General features: G+C 38.8%; 1 protein-coding gene across 2 annotated transcripts in view; it reads left to right on the forward strand.

Moving 5' to 3' along the window:
- The window catches only part of APBA2 (amyloid beta precursor protein binding family A member 2), a 140,771-nt gene that overhangs the window by 87,093 nt on the left and 33,182 nt on the right, over positions 1 to 20,496 (forward strand). For both annotated transcript variants that reach the window (XM_044662450.1, XM_044662451.1), the window contains 3 exons: positions 2,628 to 2,807; positions 6,960 to 7,172; positions 13,003 to 13,122. In XM_044662450.1, coding sequence (XP_044518385.1) covers positions 2,628 to 2,807; positions 6,960 to 7,172; positions 13,003 to 13,122 — 513 coding nt within the window. The remainder of the gene's footprint in view (positions 1 to 2,627; positions 2,808 to 6,959; positions 7,173 to 13,002; positions 13,123 to 20,496) is intronic.

Consider the following 20,496-nt stretch of genomic DNA (forward strand, 5'->3'; position numbering starts at 1 on the left):
AAAGAAATCACTTTGAAGTTAGACATCCTAAATCTTTAGAAAGGAGTTAGCCCTTATTTATCTTTATTCAATGTACCCCAATCAGAGACTGTAGTAGTAATCATTTTGAAGCTTGTTAAAAATAGCCCAGCAGTGCCCTCTGGGGCTAAAATCTTGCTCTAACATCAAATATATCTTGAATTATTGTACTCTACAAAGACGATACATATTGGCCAGCTGTCTATCTTATTTTATTAGCCAGACCTGGAAATTCACCTCTGTCTTGACATCAAAATAAATACTTTTTCCAGGGATGGTACCCCTACTACTTCAATGTAAAAAAAAAAAAAAAAAAAAAAAAAAAAAAAAAAACTTGTGAAGGAAATATAGTGAAAGAAGTGGTGCTTTTGATTTGCAATCATATTCCAGCAATTCCTTCTTTGGCTGTAAATAGTATTTTTTTAATCATAAGTCCCTTGGTTTTATTTTGGAGCCTTGCTTTACTGATAATAGTTCAGTTCTTTACATTTGATTGTTGTACAGTATTACAGTATTTCTGTTACTGTATACAGTGTTCTCCTGGTTCTGCTTTAGCTTCACTTTGCATCAGTTCATTTAAGACTTTATAGGTTTTTCTGAAATCATCCTGTTCAGCATTTCTTTTTTTCTTCATATTTTTAATTGTCATGCAAAACACACTTCCTTATTGGTCATTATTGTAAGAACAAAGTTGTACATAACCAAAACCTCAAAATAAAACTAGATATACTGATATGAAAGACAACTTCAACAATTCTTTGCCTGGAGGTGGATAGCATTCTCCATCATAAGTCTTTCAGGATTGTTTCACTTCACTGCATTGCTGAGAATAGCCAAGTTTTCACAGATAATCGATTGTCTAATATCACTGTTATGTACAATGTTCTCCTGGTTCTGCTTATTTTGCTCTGCGTCAGTTTCTGTAGATCCTTCCAGCTTTTTCTGAAATCCTCTTGCTTATCATTTTTCATAGCACGATAGTACATCAACATGTACCACAATTTTTGTTCAGACATTTCCCAATTGATGGGAATCCCCTCAATTTCCAGTTCTTTGCCACCACACAAAGAGAAGCTATAAATATTTTTGTGCAAGTAGGTTCACCATTTCTTACGGCACCATAGTATTGCATTACAACCATATGCCACAACTTGTTGAGCATTCCTCAATTGATGGACATGTCCTCAGTTACCAATTCTTTGCCACTATAAAAAGAGCTATTAAAAATATTTTTGTACAAGCAAGTTCTTTTTCCCTCTCTTTGATCTCTTTGAGATCCAGATCCAGTAGTGGTTTTTCTGGGTCAGAGGGTATGCATAGTTTTTAGTTGTTTCGCTTCTCTCTTAGTATAAGTTCTAAGATAGAAGAGAAGCAAGGGCTGAACAATTAAGATAAGTGACTTATCTAGGGTCACACAGGTAGGAAGTGTCTGAATCCAGATTTGAACCAAGGTCCTCCCAACTCCAGCCCTAGTACTTTTATCCACTGTGCTACCTTAGCCACTCCTTAGGCATCTCTTTTTTTTCATTTATTTTTATTTACATCAGTGCTTGGAACAATAGAACATTTAGAAAACACCTTCCTGAATAAATCACACAGGTAGTAAGTGTCAGAGGTAGGATTTTGAATTTAGAGCCAGTGATTTGAATGCGTTTCTTGAGGACTTTCAAAGTACTATTGAACTCTTTAGCTTAAAAGGTCATTGTAAACCCTAATGGCTGCCCTCCTTTCTTGAGTCTTAGTGCCTGAAGCTTATGGGGTATAAGTTTTTTCATATCCCTAAAGGATCCCCAGCTCTGCCTGCATACTTAGAAAGGAAATCCAGCCTGGGAGGAATGGCCAGTGTACCTGTCATGAGGCCTTTAAATACCTTTGGGTGTTACAAGGCAGGGCTGACCCTGTATATATAAACAGAATAGGTCATGAGTTAGCTAGGTAATAAGACTTAGGGAGGCTAGAAGGCCCCTGTACCCTCAGTTATCTCCCCCATCTAGCTGCCACAGCATCTGAATTCCATCGCTAGATAATTTGTTCCCCTTTGGGTTAAGTTTTGCTCACTGCTTCTACTTTTAAAACTGGCGATATTTCCTTGGCAGGAAATTAAATCCATAACACTGGACTGAAAATTCATCCCTCGTATTAATTTCCTCCTCTTGACAGGAGAGATCTGGGAGAACAATAAAGCCCTGGCTACTGGGCTAAGAGGAGGTTAGGGTGTAAAGGTGGCAGAAAGATGCATGTCTTGTAGGTGGGTGCAGGAGAAAGGGAGGAGATGTCCACCAAGGACAATGGGCCGACCTCACAGTTTGGCCAGAAGTTATCTCTGGCTATGGGTGTTGACTGAGATCCAATCATTGCTATTTGAGAGATGGAGTTCTTTTCTTGTGGGTTTTTTGTTTTGTTTTGTTTTGTTTCTGTTTTTAACTCTCAAGGGCAGATTCTCCAGCAACTGACCCCTTGAAACCTTATGTACTCACTTTTCAAGCTCTCTTATTGGGAATAATTCTCAGGAGCCTGGGGCTGTGGTGCTTGCTGCCTTTCCTAATGCTTGGAGCCAGAGGGGTTATGCAGAACAAAGTTTTCAATTATGTCTTTTTCTTTTTTGACAGGCGCAACTGATTGCTCAGTCCATTGGCCAGGCATTCAGCGTGGCCTACCAAGAATTTCTACGGGCCAATGGCATTAACCCCGAAGACTTGAGTCAGAAAGAATATAGTGACATTATCAATACTCAAGAAATGTATAATGATGACCTTATACATTTCTCTAATTCAGAAAATTGCAAAGAGGTAAGCTTATTGCATTAATTTTCCAGAAAAGAGTTCTTAAATTATATTTATCTACTAACTTATGCATTCCTGCTCCAGCTTCTTATCATAATTGAACAATGCAGTTGGAATGAAGGCATTTTTATGGGAAAATACCTCACATATCTAGGCTTATAAGAGATGCCTGACGTTGGTGGTTAGAGCCTTTGTACATCCATCATAAAAATAATTGCTTTTACATTTGATTGAAGTGGGGAACAAAGCCTGCATCTTACATGTCCTTGTAGTGTTGCCTACTTGTATGTTGTAATGAGGTGTTGATATAACAAAGGAGATTGTAATCAATTTTAATGACCTTGAAAATTTACATTTTAATGCTTTTTATTGTCACTGATTGGCACTCAGCAGTTTGGAAAAACGGAGCTGACATTTCAGAAAAGCTCTTTCTTCCATCTTTTGAAATGAAATATTTACAGAGTGTGTTTGGAGTGTCTGATGCTTTTGCATTCCAAAGCTGTGAACTGGTTTTGGTTAAGTGGAGGTGATGCCCATAGGAGATTCCCACCCCCACCCCCCAAAACTGAGGATAGAGGCATTTAGTGGACCTGACCCATGAACAAAATGAGAGAAGAGGAAGAAGAGGAAGCTACCTTTGTGCCAGCCTTCTTTTGAAATCAGCTTGCTTAGACTGTGACAAGGAACTGTTCTGTAGGCACTAGTTAAGTGTAGGAGCTAGCTTTCCTTTGGGTCTGTGAAACTAGCAGCAATGGACGTCCAGGGCACCAATTGCCTGGTCTGTGTCGTTGCCACCATAGAGCCAATTAACCTTTATAGTCCCCGATCAATTCTTTGATAAGCTCTTGACCATGCTGGAACTGGGTCCTCTGCAGTTTGACTGTGAAGGAAAACGTCCCTGTGTCCCAATACATGGACCACACCACTCACGGCTGTTTGATGGTGATGAGTTTCAGGGTTCAGAAGCATTTGCCATTCCCAGATGTACTCTGCCTTCTACTCTGTCAGCTTCAGTCCTTGTTGGCTGCCCTTGCTATCGTGGATGAGGGGTCATCAGGAGCCTGCTTGCTCTCATGACTTCAGGCTGAACTTGTGTTCATTGGTAGGGAGGTTCAATGTCTAGATTGGTATTCTTTTTGTTCAGAATCAAGGTGAAAGTCTGAGTTTAGGAGTAAGACAAGTCCTGTTTGTCCTTAAGGGAGAATGGATTCAACACTGCCCATGGATAATTCATCCCAGTTGACATTTATTAAGCTGTGACCAGCAATGAAAAGATTAAAAAAATATATACAATCTTTCCTCACTCTTTACAGACTACTAGATCCTTTTGGTTCTTTCTGGCTGAGGATTGCTGGGTTACTAAATTTAGAGACTTGCTTTCTCCAGTGAATGTAAAATATCATGGATGGGGGAAGAGATAACTCCTTGAAAAATGCAAAAGGTCTAAAATAATATTCCGGTAATGTCTTTTGAACTTTCAAGACCATCACACTCAAAATATGATGTGTATGTCTGGTGGAAGAAGAATAGAGGTTGGATGTACAGTGACTTCATTCAAGTTTTATTTAGCTTCAGAGCTGATCTGGGCTAATGATCAGTCAACAAGAATTTATTATCATATTTTCAGTCTTACCTGTGCTCTGCCCTGGTGTGGAATATAGAAGTAGTGTAAAATATCTCTCCCTTTTAGGAGCTTACACTCTAGCTGGGGATTCCAGACATATACACATAAAACATTATTTAATCATTTGTGTAGGATGTGTCCAAACCACAGGGTGGTGCTATGAGTCTGAAGGACTTTATGTCCCTGGGAGAAGACAGAGAAGTAGAGAGAATTAAATTTAATCCTTTGAGTCCTATGGGGAAGACTAAAGGCTATCCTATACCTGATGCATGTGTTGGTTACCCTGAGTGCTTATGTGGGATCTAGGGATCCTTTTAACTCTATTTGTGTGGATGTAGACATGAATTATCTACTGAGCTTTCCCAAAGAACTCTGAGTAGTGGAAATATGAGTCAGAAAGTAATTGGGGGAGTACCTACCATTGAATCCTGTCTGTGGAACACTAGAGCATGGAATGCTAAGCTATGCATAGCTTACAAAGGAGAATATAATTCCTATAGGTGCTAAATTGTAGGATAGAGACATGAAATTACATAGGAGTGAAAAGAAGAGGGAAATCAGAGATCTTATCTACAGTTCCTTATCTGCAGTCTTTCCTCCAATCTGTATACACCAAGTCAGCTTAATCTTCCCAAATAACCATGTTGTACATATCATTTTTCTGGTAAAAAATTAAAAAAAAAAAGACCCTTCTGTGCCTTATTACTTCAAGCCTTGTCTTTCAGTCTGGCATTCAAGGCCCACTAAAATTTTAGCTCCATCTCACCTCTCCATCATTATTTTGTGTTATTTCCCTATATATTATTTCATTTATTTTTCATCTCTTAAATATGCTTTTGTTCCCATTGTTTCCTCAGCCCAAAATAGCCTTTCCTCTTTGCTTTGATAAATCATTTCCTATCCTTCTCCATTTTCCTTCAATCAATCAATAAGCATTTATAATGTTCCTACTATTTGCCATTCAAGTTCAAGTGCCACTTCCTTCATGAAACCTTCTTTATTCTTCTTTAGAACATATATATCTCCTTTGTTTCTGATTTCCATTGATACTTAATGTCTGTACTATTCATTTAGCAACTAGTATATGCTATCTGGCTTTGCTGGTTGTTGTTTTTTTTTTTTTTTTAGTCTGAGTCTCATAACCTTGAGTAGACTTTAGTCTGTTTGAGAGTAGAAACTTTGTCTTAAGCAGTTTTTTTCCTCTAGGGCCTAGCAATTGGCTTATACAATTAAGAATATGATTTTCACTCAGTAAATTTTTACTTATTAATTGATTGAATGAATGAGGAATGGGCTCAAGCTGAGAAGACTTCTTGCTTGTTGAAAAACACCTGAAGGAGGGATAAAATCTATATGCAAAGAGGGAAAATGGAAATACGTGCTAATTGAGGGAAGCACAATCAACAAAGGCCAAGAGGTCATTTATGCATGGCATATCATGGAGTAGAGGCAATATTTTAGATGCATTTTAAGATTCATTGGAAGCTAAAGTTGGAGTGGGAGTTGAATATGAGGCAAAGAAGTTGCCTTTGATGTGATAGGGAATGTAGAATTCCTGAATATCTATGAGTAGAGGACAAACTTAATAAAAGCTATTTTGAAGAAGTTTTTGGTCCAATGGTAGCATTCAGGTTGGATTGAAAAGAAAAATCTGGAGGCATTCAGGAAACTTGTAATAATTTAGATGAGAGGTGATGAGAGCCATAAGTCAGGTGGTTATAGTAAAAATGGGAAGGAAAGAATAGGTATGAGCAGTATTTGAAAGGAAAAGTTAATACATCTTTGTCCTTAACTATTGAGGGAGACATAAAAAGGAATAGAGCTTTCCATTTTTTCCTTCCTTCTTGTAGTAACATGGACATCATTAGGAAGATCACTTTCTCAATTGTAGTCCATATTGAACACACGCAGCTATCACTTTCCTAGTAGAAGTGCAATTTGACCAAAAGGGAACAATTTACTTAATGAAAACTAGTCACTCAAAATCCCCCCCCCCAGATTTGGAATCTGAGTAGCCTTAATTGATGATTCAGATCACATTTAGACCATCACCTATAAAACGGGGATAATATTCACTGAGCAGAGTTGTGAGGAAAGCACTTTCTTAACCTTAAAGGGTCATATAAGTGTGTTATTTTTATTGCCACCATTGTATCTCTTGGAAGTCCTGTGGTATAGCTAATTCCAAAAGCAATGATTATGTATTTCTAGATTTGGGGGACTGTCTAGCATGTGGAACTGTATGAGTGATGGGGACTGAGTTTTACTACAAAAAGAAAGATGATTGCTAGATGTATTAAATAAGAAATTGTCTTGTGGCCAAATCCCAAATTCAAAGGCACAGTTGTTAACAAAGGTTAACATAGTTTCATATCATGTCAGTAAGCCAACTAACTCCCTTGGGAATGAGATAGAAAAAGCAGGCATTTGTCCAGTTCTCAAAATTGGAGGTCATGTTCAGTACTTGTTTACTGATATGCTAGGTGGGTACAAGATCATTCAGTTACATTAATGTCTATTATATTTCATTGCAGCTTCATATAGAAAAACAAAAGGGAGAAATCCTTGGTGTGGTGATCGTGGAGTCAGGCTGGGGTTCCATCCTCCCCACAGTGATTTTGGCTAATATGATGAATGGAGGTCCAGCAGCTCGATCTGGGAAGCTGAGCATTGGGGACCAGATAATGTCAATCAATGGCACCAGCTTAGTGGGTCTTCCTCTTGCAACATGCCAGGGGATCATCAAGGTACAATCTCTCTGTCTCCGTCTCTGTCTCTCTCTGTCTCTGTCTGTCTGTCCTCTCCTCCTCCTCCTCTTCCCCTTTCAGCTCCCACCCCCCACTCCAGCCCATCAACTTCTTGGGACTTGGCAGAGTTGATTATCTTTATTCTTTCAATGCGAGCTTTGGGAATGAGAAGAGGTATGGTTTTACTTCACTGAGAACTGGGTCAGCATCCCTTCAGTAAAATTCCTGGATCAGGAAAAAGAGTCACTCCACATTCCTTCAAGTATAGAGTTGACTTCCTCAAGTCCAAGATCTCTCACAAATGGTGGAGCTTATATAGTATTTAGTGTTTAGAATGTGGACAAAATTTCATAGAACTTTAGAATGCTAAGGGACCTCAGAGTTATCCTCAGAAGTTGGAGCTCTAGTCCAACAATACCTGTGAAAGGATTCCTTTGAAAATACACCTAACAAATGGCCATCCAGCCATTGCTTGAAGACCTCCAGGGAGAGGCAGTTCGGTCTGATCAGTCAGCTGGAGGATAGTGGAACACCCTCTTTTTCTGGGCAAGAGATTCACATGATGGTTGTCTCCAAGGCATCATTTCCATGAATGTCTTCCTAGAGGATTGTAGAGGTGAGATGCTGTTCATAAGATTATTGAAAGTCAGAGCTGAAAAGATCAATATCAATCACATGATCCAGAGTCCTGCTTGTATAAATGAGGGAACAAAGCACCTATAAGACAGATCACATGTAGTTTACTTGATGGCTACATGCTCTAAGAATTGAACTCAGATCTCCTGAATTCTAATGAAAGATGTCTCCCACTATCCCATACAGCCTAATATCAGATCTACAGGGACCTGAACCCCCATGAGAAAGCATTTGCCCAAGGGAATCAGTGGTAGAACCAGGACTAGGGTACAATTTAGTTTATGAATTGTATTTTGAGTGATTTCTTAAAAAGACATTTAGGGATTCACTAAGGAGAAATCTGAAAAATATTTCCCTTTTACTTTTAAAAAACCTATTGCATTATAACTCATTACTGAATTTGTTTGTATATTTGAATTTCCATGATAAGGAGTCATGTCCAAGAGGGGCACATGTGCATTTTTGTGGAGAGGTAGGTGGTAGAAGGCAAATGTATTAAGTACCCATAGGTCCAGGTTCTTTTTTCCTGAAAAGAAAGTAGCAAGTTTAAGGATGTTAGGGATGCCTGCTGAGCTATTGAGCATAGTGCTGATTTAGCCAATGCTTTGTACACACACAGAACCATCTTGTCATTTTATAATTTATTCACCAGCTAATCAAGGCCACAGTATTACAGAAGAGGATGAGGGACTGGTTCTCTTGTCTTCCTCCCTCCGTCCATCCCTCTGTGTTCTGAGGTGCCAGAGAAAGAGGTTTCATTCCTCCTTTTTTATCTAGTGAAATAAAGGCCTTTGTTTGGGCCAGGAAATCAAACACAGTGTCTTGGTAACTGGACTAAAGAGATAGCATCTGCCTAATGGGCAAATCATACAGATAAACCAGAGCATAGATTTTTCATATGGGTACATAGCTGCCTAAATCCATAGCCTTCCAGCCAGGTTTCCCACAGAGCTGAAAGCCAAGCTCTGGGCTGCTGCCAGTCAGCCCGAGGACCATGTAAAACCCCAAAGTCTCTCTTTCTGGGCAAGAGCTCCCCATAATGGTTGTCTACAAGGCACTGTTTCCATGAATGTTTGCCCATAAGATAGTAGGGGTGAGATTCCATTCTTAGGTTAGATATTTTTGATGAAACAAAAAGATTCTATCATCTCAAGGCTGCTCTGAGTGTTGATGAAATGTCATCTTATTGGAAAAGCCTCAGAGGAAATGGCACAGACTTCTATGAGTCTGATAGAAGAACTGTTCCCCTAGGCTAGAGGGAGCAAATTTGATTTAGTGCTATAGGATTGGTTCTCAGTCACAGAAAATGTTCTTTTCATATACAGTTACAGAGAAGCAGAGAGGGTCTTATTGTCTCAGGAATTTGGGCTATGTCTTTATGCTTACCTCTTGTCACCAAACAGCCTCTGGCAGCCAGAAAATAAAAGACTTGCCAATCATACATTGCTGCTTAGAATCAGAAACTTTAAACTAGAAAGGTCTTTAGACATCATCTTGTCACAGGATTTAAAAAATCATAGCATTTCAGAACTGGCAAAGACCGAAAGGTCATCTGTTCTAATCCCTGCCTTAAATAATCACTATCAAGCCACTGCTAGCCATTGAAAAGATAGGAGATACTTTACCCTCTGGGGCTTCTGATTCTATTTCTTGGACAATTTTAATTATTAGTCAGATAATCAACAAACATTTATCAGGGGCCTACTATGTGCCAAGTCCTTGGCCCTGAGGGCCCAAAGAAAGGCAAAAGTCACTACCCTCAAGATTACATTCTAATAGAAAAGATTACAGTCTAACTTTCAAAGGCATTTTTCCTAATACCAAGCTAAAACTAATATCTTTGTAACTTTCATATCTTGTCCCTGGTTTTTCCTTCTGGGATCAAGCAAATTAAATCTACTATTTTTAAACATATTTGAAGACAGCTCTTATAGCATTCACCTTTCACTTCATTCATCATTCACTTTCCTCAAGTCTTTTTTTCTCCTGGCTAAATCATAATGGTTCCTTTAGCCAGTTCTCAAAAGGCATTCTTTTCAATGCCATTTACAACCTAGTTACTCTCTTCTGATGAGTTCCAAATTGCCAATGCCTTACCTAAAATGTGGTACCTAAATGTATACTCCAGATTTGTTATTCAGTCATTTTCATTCATGTCTGACTCTTTCTGATCCCATTTGGAATTTTTTTGGCAAAGATACTAAAATGGTTTGCCATACCTTCTCCAGCTCATTTTATACCAGAGTAACTAAAGCAAACATGATTAAGTGACTTGCCCAGGGTCACACAGCTAGGAAATGTCTGAGGCTGGACTCAATCTCATAAAGATGTGTCTTCCTCATTCTAAGCCCAGTATTCTATCCACTGTGCCACCTAGTTGCCCCATTCTTCAAACTATAGGAAGACTACTACTCGCCTTGTTTTGGACACCACACATCTATTAAGCTGAAGATAACGTTATCTTTTTTAGGGTGTCTGACCCACTATTGCCTCACACTGAACTTTTAGCCCATTAAAAGATCTAGGTCTTTTTTCCATTGTCTAGCTATGTCTCCATGACCTGAAGAGTTGATTTTTTAACCTTAAAAGTAGAGCTTTACATTTAACTCTCTTACATTTCATTTTGCTCAATCTGACATATTGTTCCTGTCTATCAAGATCTTTTTGGATATTGAATCATTCATTTATTTTATTAGCTGTCCCCTTTTTCTTCATGTTGTATACCAAAAGCACTTTCCATTCCCTTTCTTACAGAACTCCTCCCCAACAACATTCTTTGCAATACCACATTATACAATTATTTTTTGAGAATACAACATTATTTTTCTAACATGCATAGATATTGAGACTAATTGAGTGTAAAACTGGTGTGACCTTTAGATTTCAGGGTTCCCTTAAATGTAGTTGCTTCATCAAAGGTATGACTTCTTAAAGAAATTTTGTTCATTTTGTTTACTGTAGCTTGACATAATTAACCCAAATAAAGTTTTTGTCACCATTTCCAGTTTTATTTCTTAGCTTATTCATATTTTGATGCTTTGGTTACTCTTATTTCAACACTAGAGATATTTCTCTTGAGTTTTTTTTTTTTGGTTTATGGAGAAATCAAGGTACTTTTTTCCCTGGGTCTCTTGTTTCCAGATTAAAGATGTCCTATTCATAGTCCAACTTGATCCCAACTCAGTACTTTCCTTGAATTTAGTCCTTGCTGTTCCCCCGAGCACTTGATCTAACAATTTTGAGTTTGTCTCATCTCCTGCTTCTCAACACTTCCTCAAGTTTTGCAATGCACAAATTCTCTAAAAATATATCATACATTTACTTTATCATTGTAACACCCAGAGCACACTTAATATTATGCCCTACTGCTACTCCCAGGTCCACTGTATTGAAGATGTCATCGATAATTTACAGGTTTTCATTCCTCCTGTATCTTCTCTATAAAGCCAGAATAAAATACTTAGCATCATGATAAAGCAAAATATTTACTTAAAACAGAATGCAAAGTAAATACAACCAACCTAACCAAAAAAAAAATGATGAAATCGAGCTGCAAATATTCTTATCCGTTTCCCAAGGATACAGTAGAGCATTATAGACAGGTTTTCCCCACAAATCACAATATGTAATAGACATTTTTTATATAATAGATATGATCATATCCATTAGATATGGTTACTATATAGTCTTTTGACATAGTTCCTTCTTATCTTCATTCCTTGGTGTGGCTTCTTAGCATGGTACTGGAATATAGAGAAGAGAAAGGGCTAAAACCTGTTAAATGGATCAATATGGAAGCCTTAGTGTCTAGAAGTCAATTCTTATCAGCCTGGGAATGTCAAAGCCTCACTATCTTGAAGGTATTTCATCTGAGCACAGGAACAGTGGAGCAAAGTAATGATTTTTATTGCTTTGTCTTGGGAACCAAAGTGGGGAAAGCTTTCTATTGCCAAGTCTACCAGTAAGGACGAAAGAGTTTTTGGTGCAGTCATAGATAATCGGCTGTGCCTCAGTTATGATATGATGATACAGGGTGGCAAGGTTGATTATACCAGAGAGACAACTGGTATGATGTAAAAGTAGTTCCCATATTTCTTTTCTACTTTCAATCTCTGCTACCCCAGTATTCAGCCTGCATCTTATATTACTTCTGACTTCACACAGTTTTTAACCTGACTACATTAAAAGTATGCTTGTCTAATCAGAGGCCATGCTAAGGTAATATTAGCACCTACTGATTTTATGCATCAGCCTTCGAGAGGCTATAGGTCTCAAAGTGACTCTAATATGTGTGTTCTATAGAAACTAGAGGAAAGAGGTTGTGAATGAGATGAACTAGGTTGAGCCAACTGGTTTTACTCAACTACATTGTCAGACTCTGCCACTAATTAATTTATATGACCTCAGGCAAATCAATTAATTTCTATAGAGTAGTTGCAAGAGCACTTGATTTAGAGTCGAATGACCTATCAGTTGATCTTGGGCCAAGTCAGTGTTCTCTAGTCCTCACTTTCCTCATCTGTAAAAGGAATTGTTAACCTAGAATGGTGATGGCAGATCTATGACAAGCATGTCAGTTGGCACGCGTAGCCATTTTTGATGACACGCGGCCACATGCAGCTGCATACAGAGAACTATGGGGCACATGCCAAGGATGAAACATTTGCTGTAGTGTAGTGTAGACACGCTGTGCACTATAGATGACAATTCTACCATATTAATTTACCTATTTTGGCTTATTAAATACAGTTATATATTGCAGTTATACATTTTTGTTATTTAAACTATAAATATTGCGAAATTATCATTTTTTTTCTCAAAGTGACACACCACCCGAGTTATGCTCGGTTTTTTTGGTGAATTTTGATACACCAAGCTCAAAAGGTTGCCCATCTCTGACCTAGAAGATCCTTGATTCCTTCCAGTTCTGAATCCTATATTCTTTGGTCTTCAGTTTCCGCATCTGAAAAATTAAACAAGAGTATTTATTAAACACCTACTATGTGTCAGACTGTTGAGTACTGGAGATACAAATACAAAGATTGAGACAATCCCTCCCTTCAAAGATTCTAATATAAGGTAGTTAGACTATATAATTTCTGGGATTCCTTCCACCTCTAAAATTTCTGTGATTCTAAAGGTGCCCAGGATGTTTCAGTTAACGTAATCATTCATATCTCTGACCTTTTGACAGGGTTTGAAGAATCAGACCCAGGTGAAACTCAACATTGTCAGCTGCCCACCTGTCACAACTGTCCTCATCAAACGACCTGACCTGAAGTACCAGCTGGGGTTTAGCGTACAGAACGGGATCGTAAGTCAACCCTCCTTTATGATGTGCTGTCTTGATGAGAAGCTATATTTAAAGCTTTAATGTAATGGATGCTATAAATTACTTAGTGGTGAGAAATTGGCAGATTAGATGCTTGCAGCAATCCCTTTGCTCTTAAACAAAATGTCTCTGTAGCAGATCTGCCTGTGGCTGTAATGTTCTGGGAGACCCGTTTGCTTCAGGGATCATTTTCCAGGACAGCTGTCTGTGAGTGCCTAGGTCATCAAAGGGCTCACAGCAACATTTCCTTGCTTTTGGGTAGGGATGTCTTAATGACCAGCGTTGGTCAATAATCTTAGTCATGGCAACAATGAACCAGTCACCCATGTATAAAGGCTGGATCCAGTCTTCTGTGGCCAAGGTCTGGGCCATGTGTGCTACCAAGAAACTTGGCTATGAGGAAGTGACTCCGGAGGCCATGGTTTTTACTGGGGCCTCTGCTACTGCCTGTCTCTCAAGGTTAGCTGGTGTAACAGCATTTATTTGGGGTGATGACTTTAAAAAACAAGAGAGTTCTACACTCAAGGCTCTTTTTTCAAATATTGCTTGTTCATGTTTGTGAGAAATTAGGAAAGTGGCGTAAAACCCACAGTAATCTCCAAATGCCATTTTCATTAATAACTTCAACCTATCACCTCATTGACCTGAGCTTGACTGCTAGGATTTTGCTTTCTTTCCCTTTCCATGAGCACCCTCTGGGGCAGAGGTTCCGGGGAATAATGAAAGTGTTGAAAGACAGATCCCAGTATAAAAGTGGAGAGGAAAAAGGAGTCTGGATAATTTACAACCTGGATAATCATACCCTGAGTAAATGAAGTTGATCATCCCTATATGAGCATGAGGGAGAGAGAGAGGGAAAGATGAATATGTAAGAACATATTTGTCGAGAAAGAGCTTAGAGTATACTTCAAAAACAAATTATATTCTTTTCAACTAATGGTAAGATCATTGTGTCTCACTTACTTTAGATTTGAAAAGAGAAATATTTGCGGTTTGGGGTAAGTCTAGTAGCTATAGAGAAACAACCATAGATTTAAAGCTAGAAATGATGGTAGAGATCATTTAGTCAAACCCCCTCACTTTAGAATGAGAAAACTAAGGTCTAAAGAGATTAATTGATTTGCCAGATTCACACAGGTGGTAGAGGGAGGATTCAAATTTAGATCCTCTCTTTCCGCATCCAATACTCTCAGCTTTGGGGCAGCTCAGTGGCATAGTGGTTAGAGTACTGGATCTGGAGTCAGGAACTCTTGATTTTATATCGTCTTGGAAACTTGCTAGCTGTGTAACACTGGGTGAGTCACTTAATCTCTGCTTGCCTCAGTTTACTTATCTTTAAAATGTGGATAATACTGGCATCTACTTCCCAATATCATTGTGAAGATCAAGTGAGATAACTTTTGTAAAGCACTTAGCTTACTGCCTGGTACATGGTAAACATTATGGTATATATGTATTATTATTCACTGCATTCTAGTTTTGGAGTTAGAGGGACTTGACCCTGAATCCTTCCTCTATCTCATATTACCTCTATGATTTTGAACAAATCATTGTTCTATCTTGCTTTATCTCAGTTTACTGTTGGGTAAAATGGGTATTTGAACTAAATGACCTTTAAGGTTCCTTTTGATTCTAAATCTCTTATCTCATACTTTATAAATAACTAGATTTGGCAAAAGTTCTTTGAGCCATAATGTTTTGGCCATGCACAAGGTTATTTACCCTACAATAGCCAAGATTTCCAACTTGACTTGAAGGAAAGATACTTTCCCTGAAGAACCTTATTTCTTTAATTCTGCTTAAGCATGTGCTACTTCTCATGAGTTAAATTCTGACATTTACCATGGCTTCTGTATGTTATTTTCTGGTATTATAGATTTTAGAGCTACAAGGGACCTTATATGGCACAAGAATACAGAATTATAGATTTAGAGTTTTAAGAAAACTTAGAGGACATCTAATTCAACTCCCTCCTTTTACATGTGAAGAAACTGAGATAAGACACTTGCCCTCATGTCATCTCACCCAACCTCCTTTTTTGACAAATGAGAAAAATGAGTCAAAGCAAAGTTAAGTGACTTTCCCAAGGGTAGAAATATGAAAGGTACTATCTATAAGGTCATTTCCTTTTCTTTTTTGCTATGTTATTTTTAAACCCTTACCTTTACTGTGTATTGATTCTAAGACAGAAGAGGGAGGGGTAAGGGCTAGGCAATGGGAGTTAAGTGACTTGCCCAGGGTCACATATCACATAAAAACCAGGGCAGCAGAATCAGGATTTGAATGTAGATTCTCTGATTCTAGACTTGGTTCCTTATCTATTATATCATACCCTCTTCTTCTTTGGAAAATAAAAAAATAAAATAAAGAAGCCAGGACTGGCTAGGGATCTTGTAATAGAGTCTGATAGCTTTACTTAAGGAGTCAGATTTCATTTCCATTGAGATATAATCTTGCTTATATGCCAATTGAAACATTTGTTTTTATTCTTTGGAATTGATATGTGTTATCTTTTACTAAGCATTTAAAAGAAACAAGTATCTAAGGAGTTACTAATAAAGAAAAATTGCTCCATGTGGTATTGGGAGCTGTTTACTTTTCAAGATGCTCTTGCTCCTTTCAGGGAACTATTTGGTATAAATAAAGTATAAATAAATAAAAAATAAAGTTTAGTTTCATATAATAAATTCATCAATCAAACATTTATTAAGTGACTACTATTTGCCAAGTGCTATGGATACAAAAAAGAGAAAAGGTGATCTATACTCTCAAGGAACTTACAACCTAACAAGACAACAAGCAAACATAAATATATACAAAGCAAGCTGTATACAGAAAATAATTAACAAAAGGAAGGATTGGAATTAAAAAGGATTGAGGAAGGCTTCCAATAAAGTAGAAATATGAAAGGTACTATTTATAAGGTCATTTGCTTTTCTTTTTTGCTATGTTTTTTAAACCCTTACCTAAAGGTAAGTGTATTGATTCTAAGACAGAAGAGGGAGGGGTAAGGGCTAGGCAATGGGAGTTCAGTGACTTGCCCAGGGTCACATATCTAGGAAGTAACTGAGACTATATTTGAACCCAGGACCTCCTGTCTCTCAATCCACAGAGCCACCCAGCTGCCCCCTGTTTTTTGCTATGCTTTAGAAGCAGTAGTGATATAATTGATAGACTGCTAAACTTAAAAAGACCTGTGAAAGATCTGAGTTCAAATTCCCATTCTAATACTAGCTGTGGCATTCCAGGAAGCCATCTAACCTCTTAGAACCTTAAGCTGCTGCCTAGAATTGAGTTATTTAGTCATGGGAGATGCGTGGGAATTCTCTTACTGGGAGTTCCCTATCAGCAAAATCACAGGTGTTCCTGAATTTCTTTATTTCAGGGATAAGAGGAATGACGTAGAGAGTGTGCAGAAGACTGGTTGAAAACATCACATATGAAACAAACAATCTATTCATACCTCTGCATCTGACAACTTATACTAGACTACTGCAATAAATCTTCCACTAACCTTGATAAGGGAGAGAGAAATGGAGGATCTGGTTAATTGAATTTTCTGGTTAAGTGAGGGTTCTAATCTAAATTCATTTAAAAATATGAACCCATATTGTTTAAATCAGTAATTCCCAAAGTGGGCGCCACCGCCCCCTGGTGGGTACTGCGGCAATCTGTGGGAAGGGTAATGGCCACAGGTGTATTTGGGGGCGGTGAATAACTGTAAGGGGGCAGTGATAGTATGTGAAAGGGGGCACTAAGTAATATTTTTTTCTGGAAAGGGGGTGGTAGGCCAAAAAAGTTTGAGAACCACTGGTTTAAATGATGTAAATGATGTAAAATTATTAGTCTACTTTCCTTCCTTATTGAAAGGTATACTGAACTCATTGGACTCTTGATGGTTGAGGATTTTGTTAGATTATTTCAATTCTTCAAAAGTCCCATGATTTCATTATATTCATGTTTTCTCCATTGATGCAGATGGCAACCCCTCTGTGTATTAAAATTCCTTACATTGCTATGGCCAAAATCCATCATGAGACTCTTCCAACTTAGGTAGACTGGTCCTCAAAAGACACACTTACTTCATCAATTACACGACCTAAGTGTGCCAAGTATTTCACGAACTTTTCATGCTTGGCAGGACATTACTGGAACCCGGGCTCTGCTGACATAGCAGAGGTTACATCTGTGCTGTGTTTGTAACTAGGACTGTAGTAAGGACAGAGATGGGGACTTACAATTTCACTGATAGAGGAAACTCCTAGATAAGGACATTTCCTCTAAGAGGCCAGTGCATTCTCTGCAACTAGTTTTTCTGGAGGAAGGTGACTATTCCAAATGGCCTAGTTCAGTGAAGTATGATGACTGGAGAAGCATCAGCCACACACAAGAGCTCTGTGTTGATGATCGAAGTCTTTTTTGGAGATGTGCTTACGTTCATTATAAGATCCTCTTGAATCTGTTGGGCTTTGTTGTTTATTCATTTGCTCAAGTTACACAGAAATACTGCTTTTCTTGGAGTAGCTGATGTGTGAAGGGTTTAATGTGATAACCCTTCCAGACACCAGCTGCACTAGGACATGTGGGTGGGATGGTTAAAGCGGAGCAATACTGATACAGATGGCCAGGGAATTTTTAGCACTGGCTTGTTCTAGGAGGCTTATTACGGTTAAATATTTCGTAAGGGTAACATTTGTCACTTCATTCATTGTGTGTATGCATTTGACTTTTGCAGAAATTTGAGTTCAGAGCTCTTGTGCTTTTGAGGATGTCTGGAGTCCTGTTATTTCATAGGAGATTAGAACTAGAAGGGCTGTAGGATCTTGGATTTAGACCCGGCAGGGATCTTTGCCCATTTAGTCCAACTCTTTCATTTTATAGATGAACTGAGGAGTACAGAGACTAAGTGACTTGCTCAAGGTCATGTTGGTAGTAGGTAGCAAACCTCTGTACCCTGACTCCAAAGCTAGAATGCTTTTTCCACAGTACCACACCAAAAGATTTTAGAGGAAAGTTTATTTTTGTCTAATTAGATTCTTCCTCTTTAGAGAAAACGATAACAATTGTTAACAAGGAGAAATGACCTGCCTGTGGTCACACTGATGATTGGGGCAGAACTAGGCTAACATTTAAGGTATTTGAGCCCACCGTACTACCACCAGAAAGACACATAGATTCACAAGGGAGCAGGGCAGATATCTGTAAAGGACCAGATGCGGAAAATCTCCATCATGATCCTACCAGCTCCCAAGTGTGCTTGGTAGCTTCCAGTCTGTGCGATTACCTGAATAAGACAAATGGTGGCTGTTAACATGAATTTAGCGCCACCTTCTGGATAACACTCAATCATTTCTTGGCTTTAGATTTTAGATTTCGAATTTTGAATTAGGATTTTAGAATCCACTGCAGGGTGGACCCTGGAATGAACTTTATAGAATTCATGTGTTTAAAGGTAGGATTATTTTACATTTAAGGATGACTAGAAGAGATGATAACCATTCTAAAATACTGTTTGAGAGTTATCAGGACTATTTGCTGGTAAGGATACAACCATAACATAATATCTTCTTAAAGGCTTATTATATAAAATTCTATTACTAGAAGCAGTTTTTTCCCCATTATGGTCCTAAGCCTTCCTTTCATTTTTGTCTTTATGTCCTCGTTACCTTATATGCAGCAGGTATTTAATAAATGCTTGTCGAATTGGATTGGATTGAATGAGGTTTGGGAAATCACTACTTCCTGGGGCCCTTTCCTGCCAGGGTAGCAATCACTGCAGGGAAAGGACATGAGGACTGGGGAATTGGGATAATTACATCTCCTCCCCTTCTTAGCCTCTATCTCATTAGACTGCATCTGCTCATTGTTTGCACAGTTCATCCAGTGCCCCATTTATTTGCATCCATCCAGTTTGTCTCTTTTATACATTATGTAGATATATTTGAATCCTTAGGACTGAATGTTGCCAACTTCAGTGTCTATTAAAAAAAGCTGCTTTTGCATTGCTGCATCACAGATTTTTGGTTAGCATAGACCAATCAACATTAAAAAGTATTCTTTTTTTTTAATGATATTCCTACTTGAGGTGGTTATCTGATCACTTTTGTTTTGATGCCTTAGTTTTGTATTTGAAATTTCACTAAAACCATCTACTTCCTTACCTAAGTGGTGAGGCAATCTGAAAATAGATTCAAGCAAGGTTTAGATAAATTCATGGATGACAGATCCATAATGAGTTATTAAGGAAGATTAGAATCCCCATGCTGCCTGGGTTCTGTCCCTGTTGCTTCTTCACAGTTTCAGCTCCTGACCTGCCTTTCCGGGACACTCCTGCAGCAGTGCTCCGGAGACATAGCCGCCTGTAGGTCATCTCTCTGGTACATGAGGGCTCTTGCCACAACAGCCCCTTTTCCCAGAGGAAAGGCCCCTGCCACTATGTGATATGTTACTCTGGGTACTTGAGCAGTAACAGAGTGAGAAATTTCATTCAGGGCAAATCCCAGCGGCCCAGCCGTGCCAGGTTGCTGTATGATAAATGCTCAGTGGGCGGACTGTAATAAAGGAAGACATTTATTAAACTCCTGGGCTTTCTCTTGTGATACATTGCGACGTGTCCCAGAGTGCAGCAGGAAAGTTTTTACAGATGAAGCAAATAAATCTGCATGATTTTATCCTTGTTATGATACATCTCCCTACTGACCCAGAAAATAGGACGTAGGCTGTTGCACAAATCAATCACGCTTCCTTGACATGTCCTTATGGCAGCTGTATTATAGTAAATACGGGAAATGAAATGCTAAAAGTCATTCCCACTTCTGAGACAAGCAACAGATGTTAACCTTTCTCTTTCTCACCTGCCTGATTTGGCAGTGATGCCAAGGCAACTCCAATGAGAGAGTGTGTGTGTGTGTGTGTGTGTGTGTGTGTGTGTGTGTGTGTGTGCTGCTCACACACCCCTCGGTGCCCAAACCCCCTCTGCAAATGTTCAGATACTTAGCACTTATCTCATTGATCTTGTGCCAACTCTGTCCGCTGGGCTTTCTGAGATGTGAGGCTCCCTGGGTAATGCTAGCTAGCATCCTTTGTCAGCAGTTGCTTCTGTCTTCTGTCGTCTTCCCTCTTCCTAGTCCCCATGCCCTATCACAATTACTGGCCCCCCAAGGGAGTTGTACTATTTTCTGCTTCATCACTGTACAATCATCTTGCCAATATCCTTGATGCCGACTGAAAGAAAATGATGCCAGGAGACAATGGAGCAGAAAGGCTCTGGTCTTCACAATGCCTCTGCCCAGTTTCTGCCCTACAACAGAGAGCAGCAGCTGACAAGATGAAGTGATTCACGTCAGGCTGAATAGT

Source organism: Gracilinanus agilis, chromosome 2, assembly GCF_016433145.1.
Source record: "Gracilinanus agilis isolate LMUSP501 chromosome 2, AgileGrace, whole genome shotgun sequence".
NCBI lineage: Eukaryota > Metazoa > Chordata > Mammalia > Didelphimorphia > Didelphidae > Gracilinanus > Gracilinanus agilis.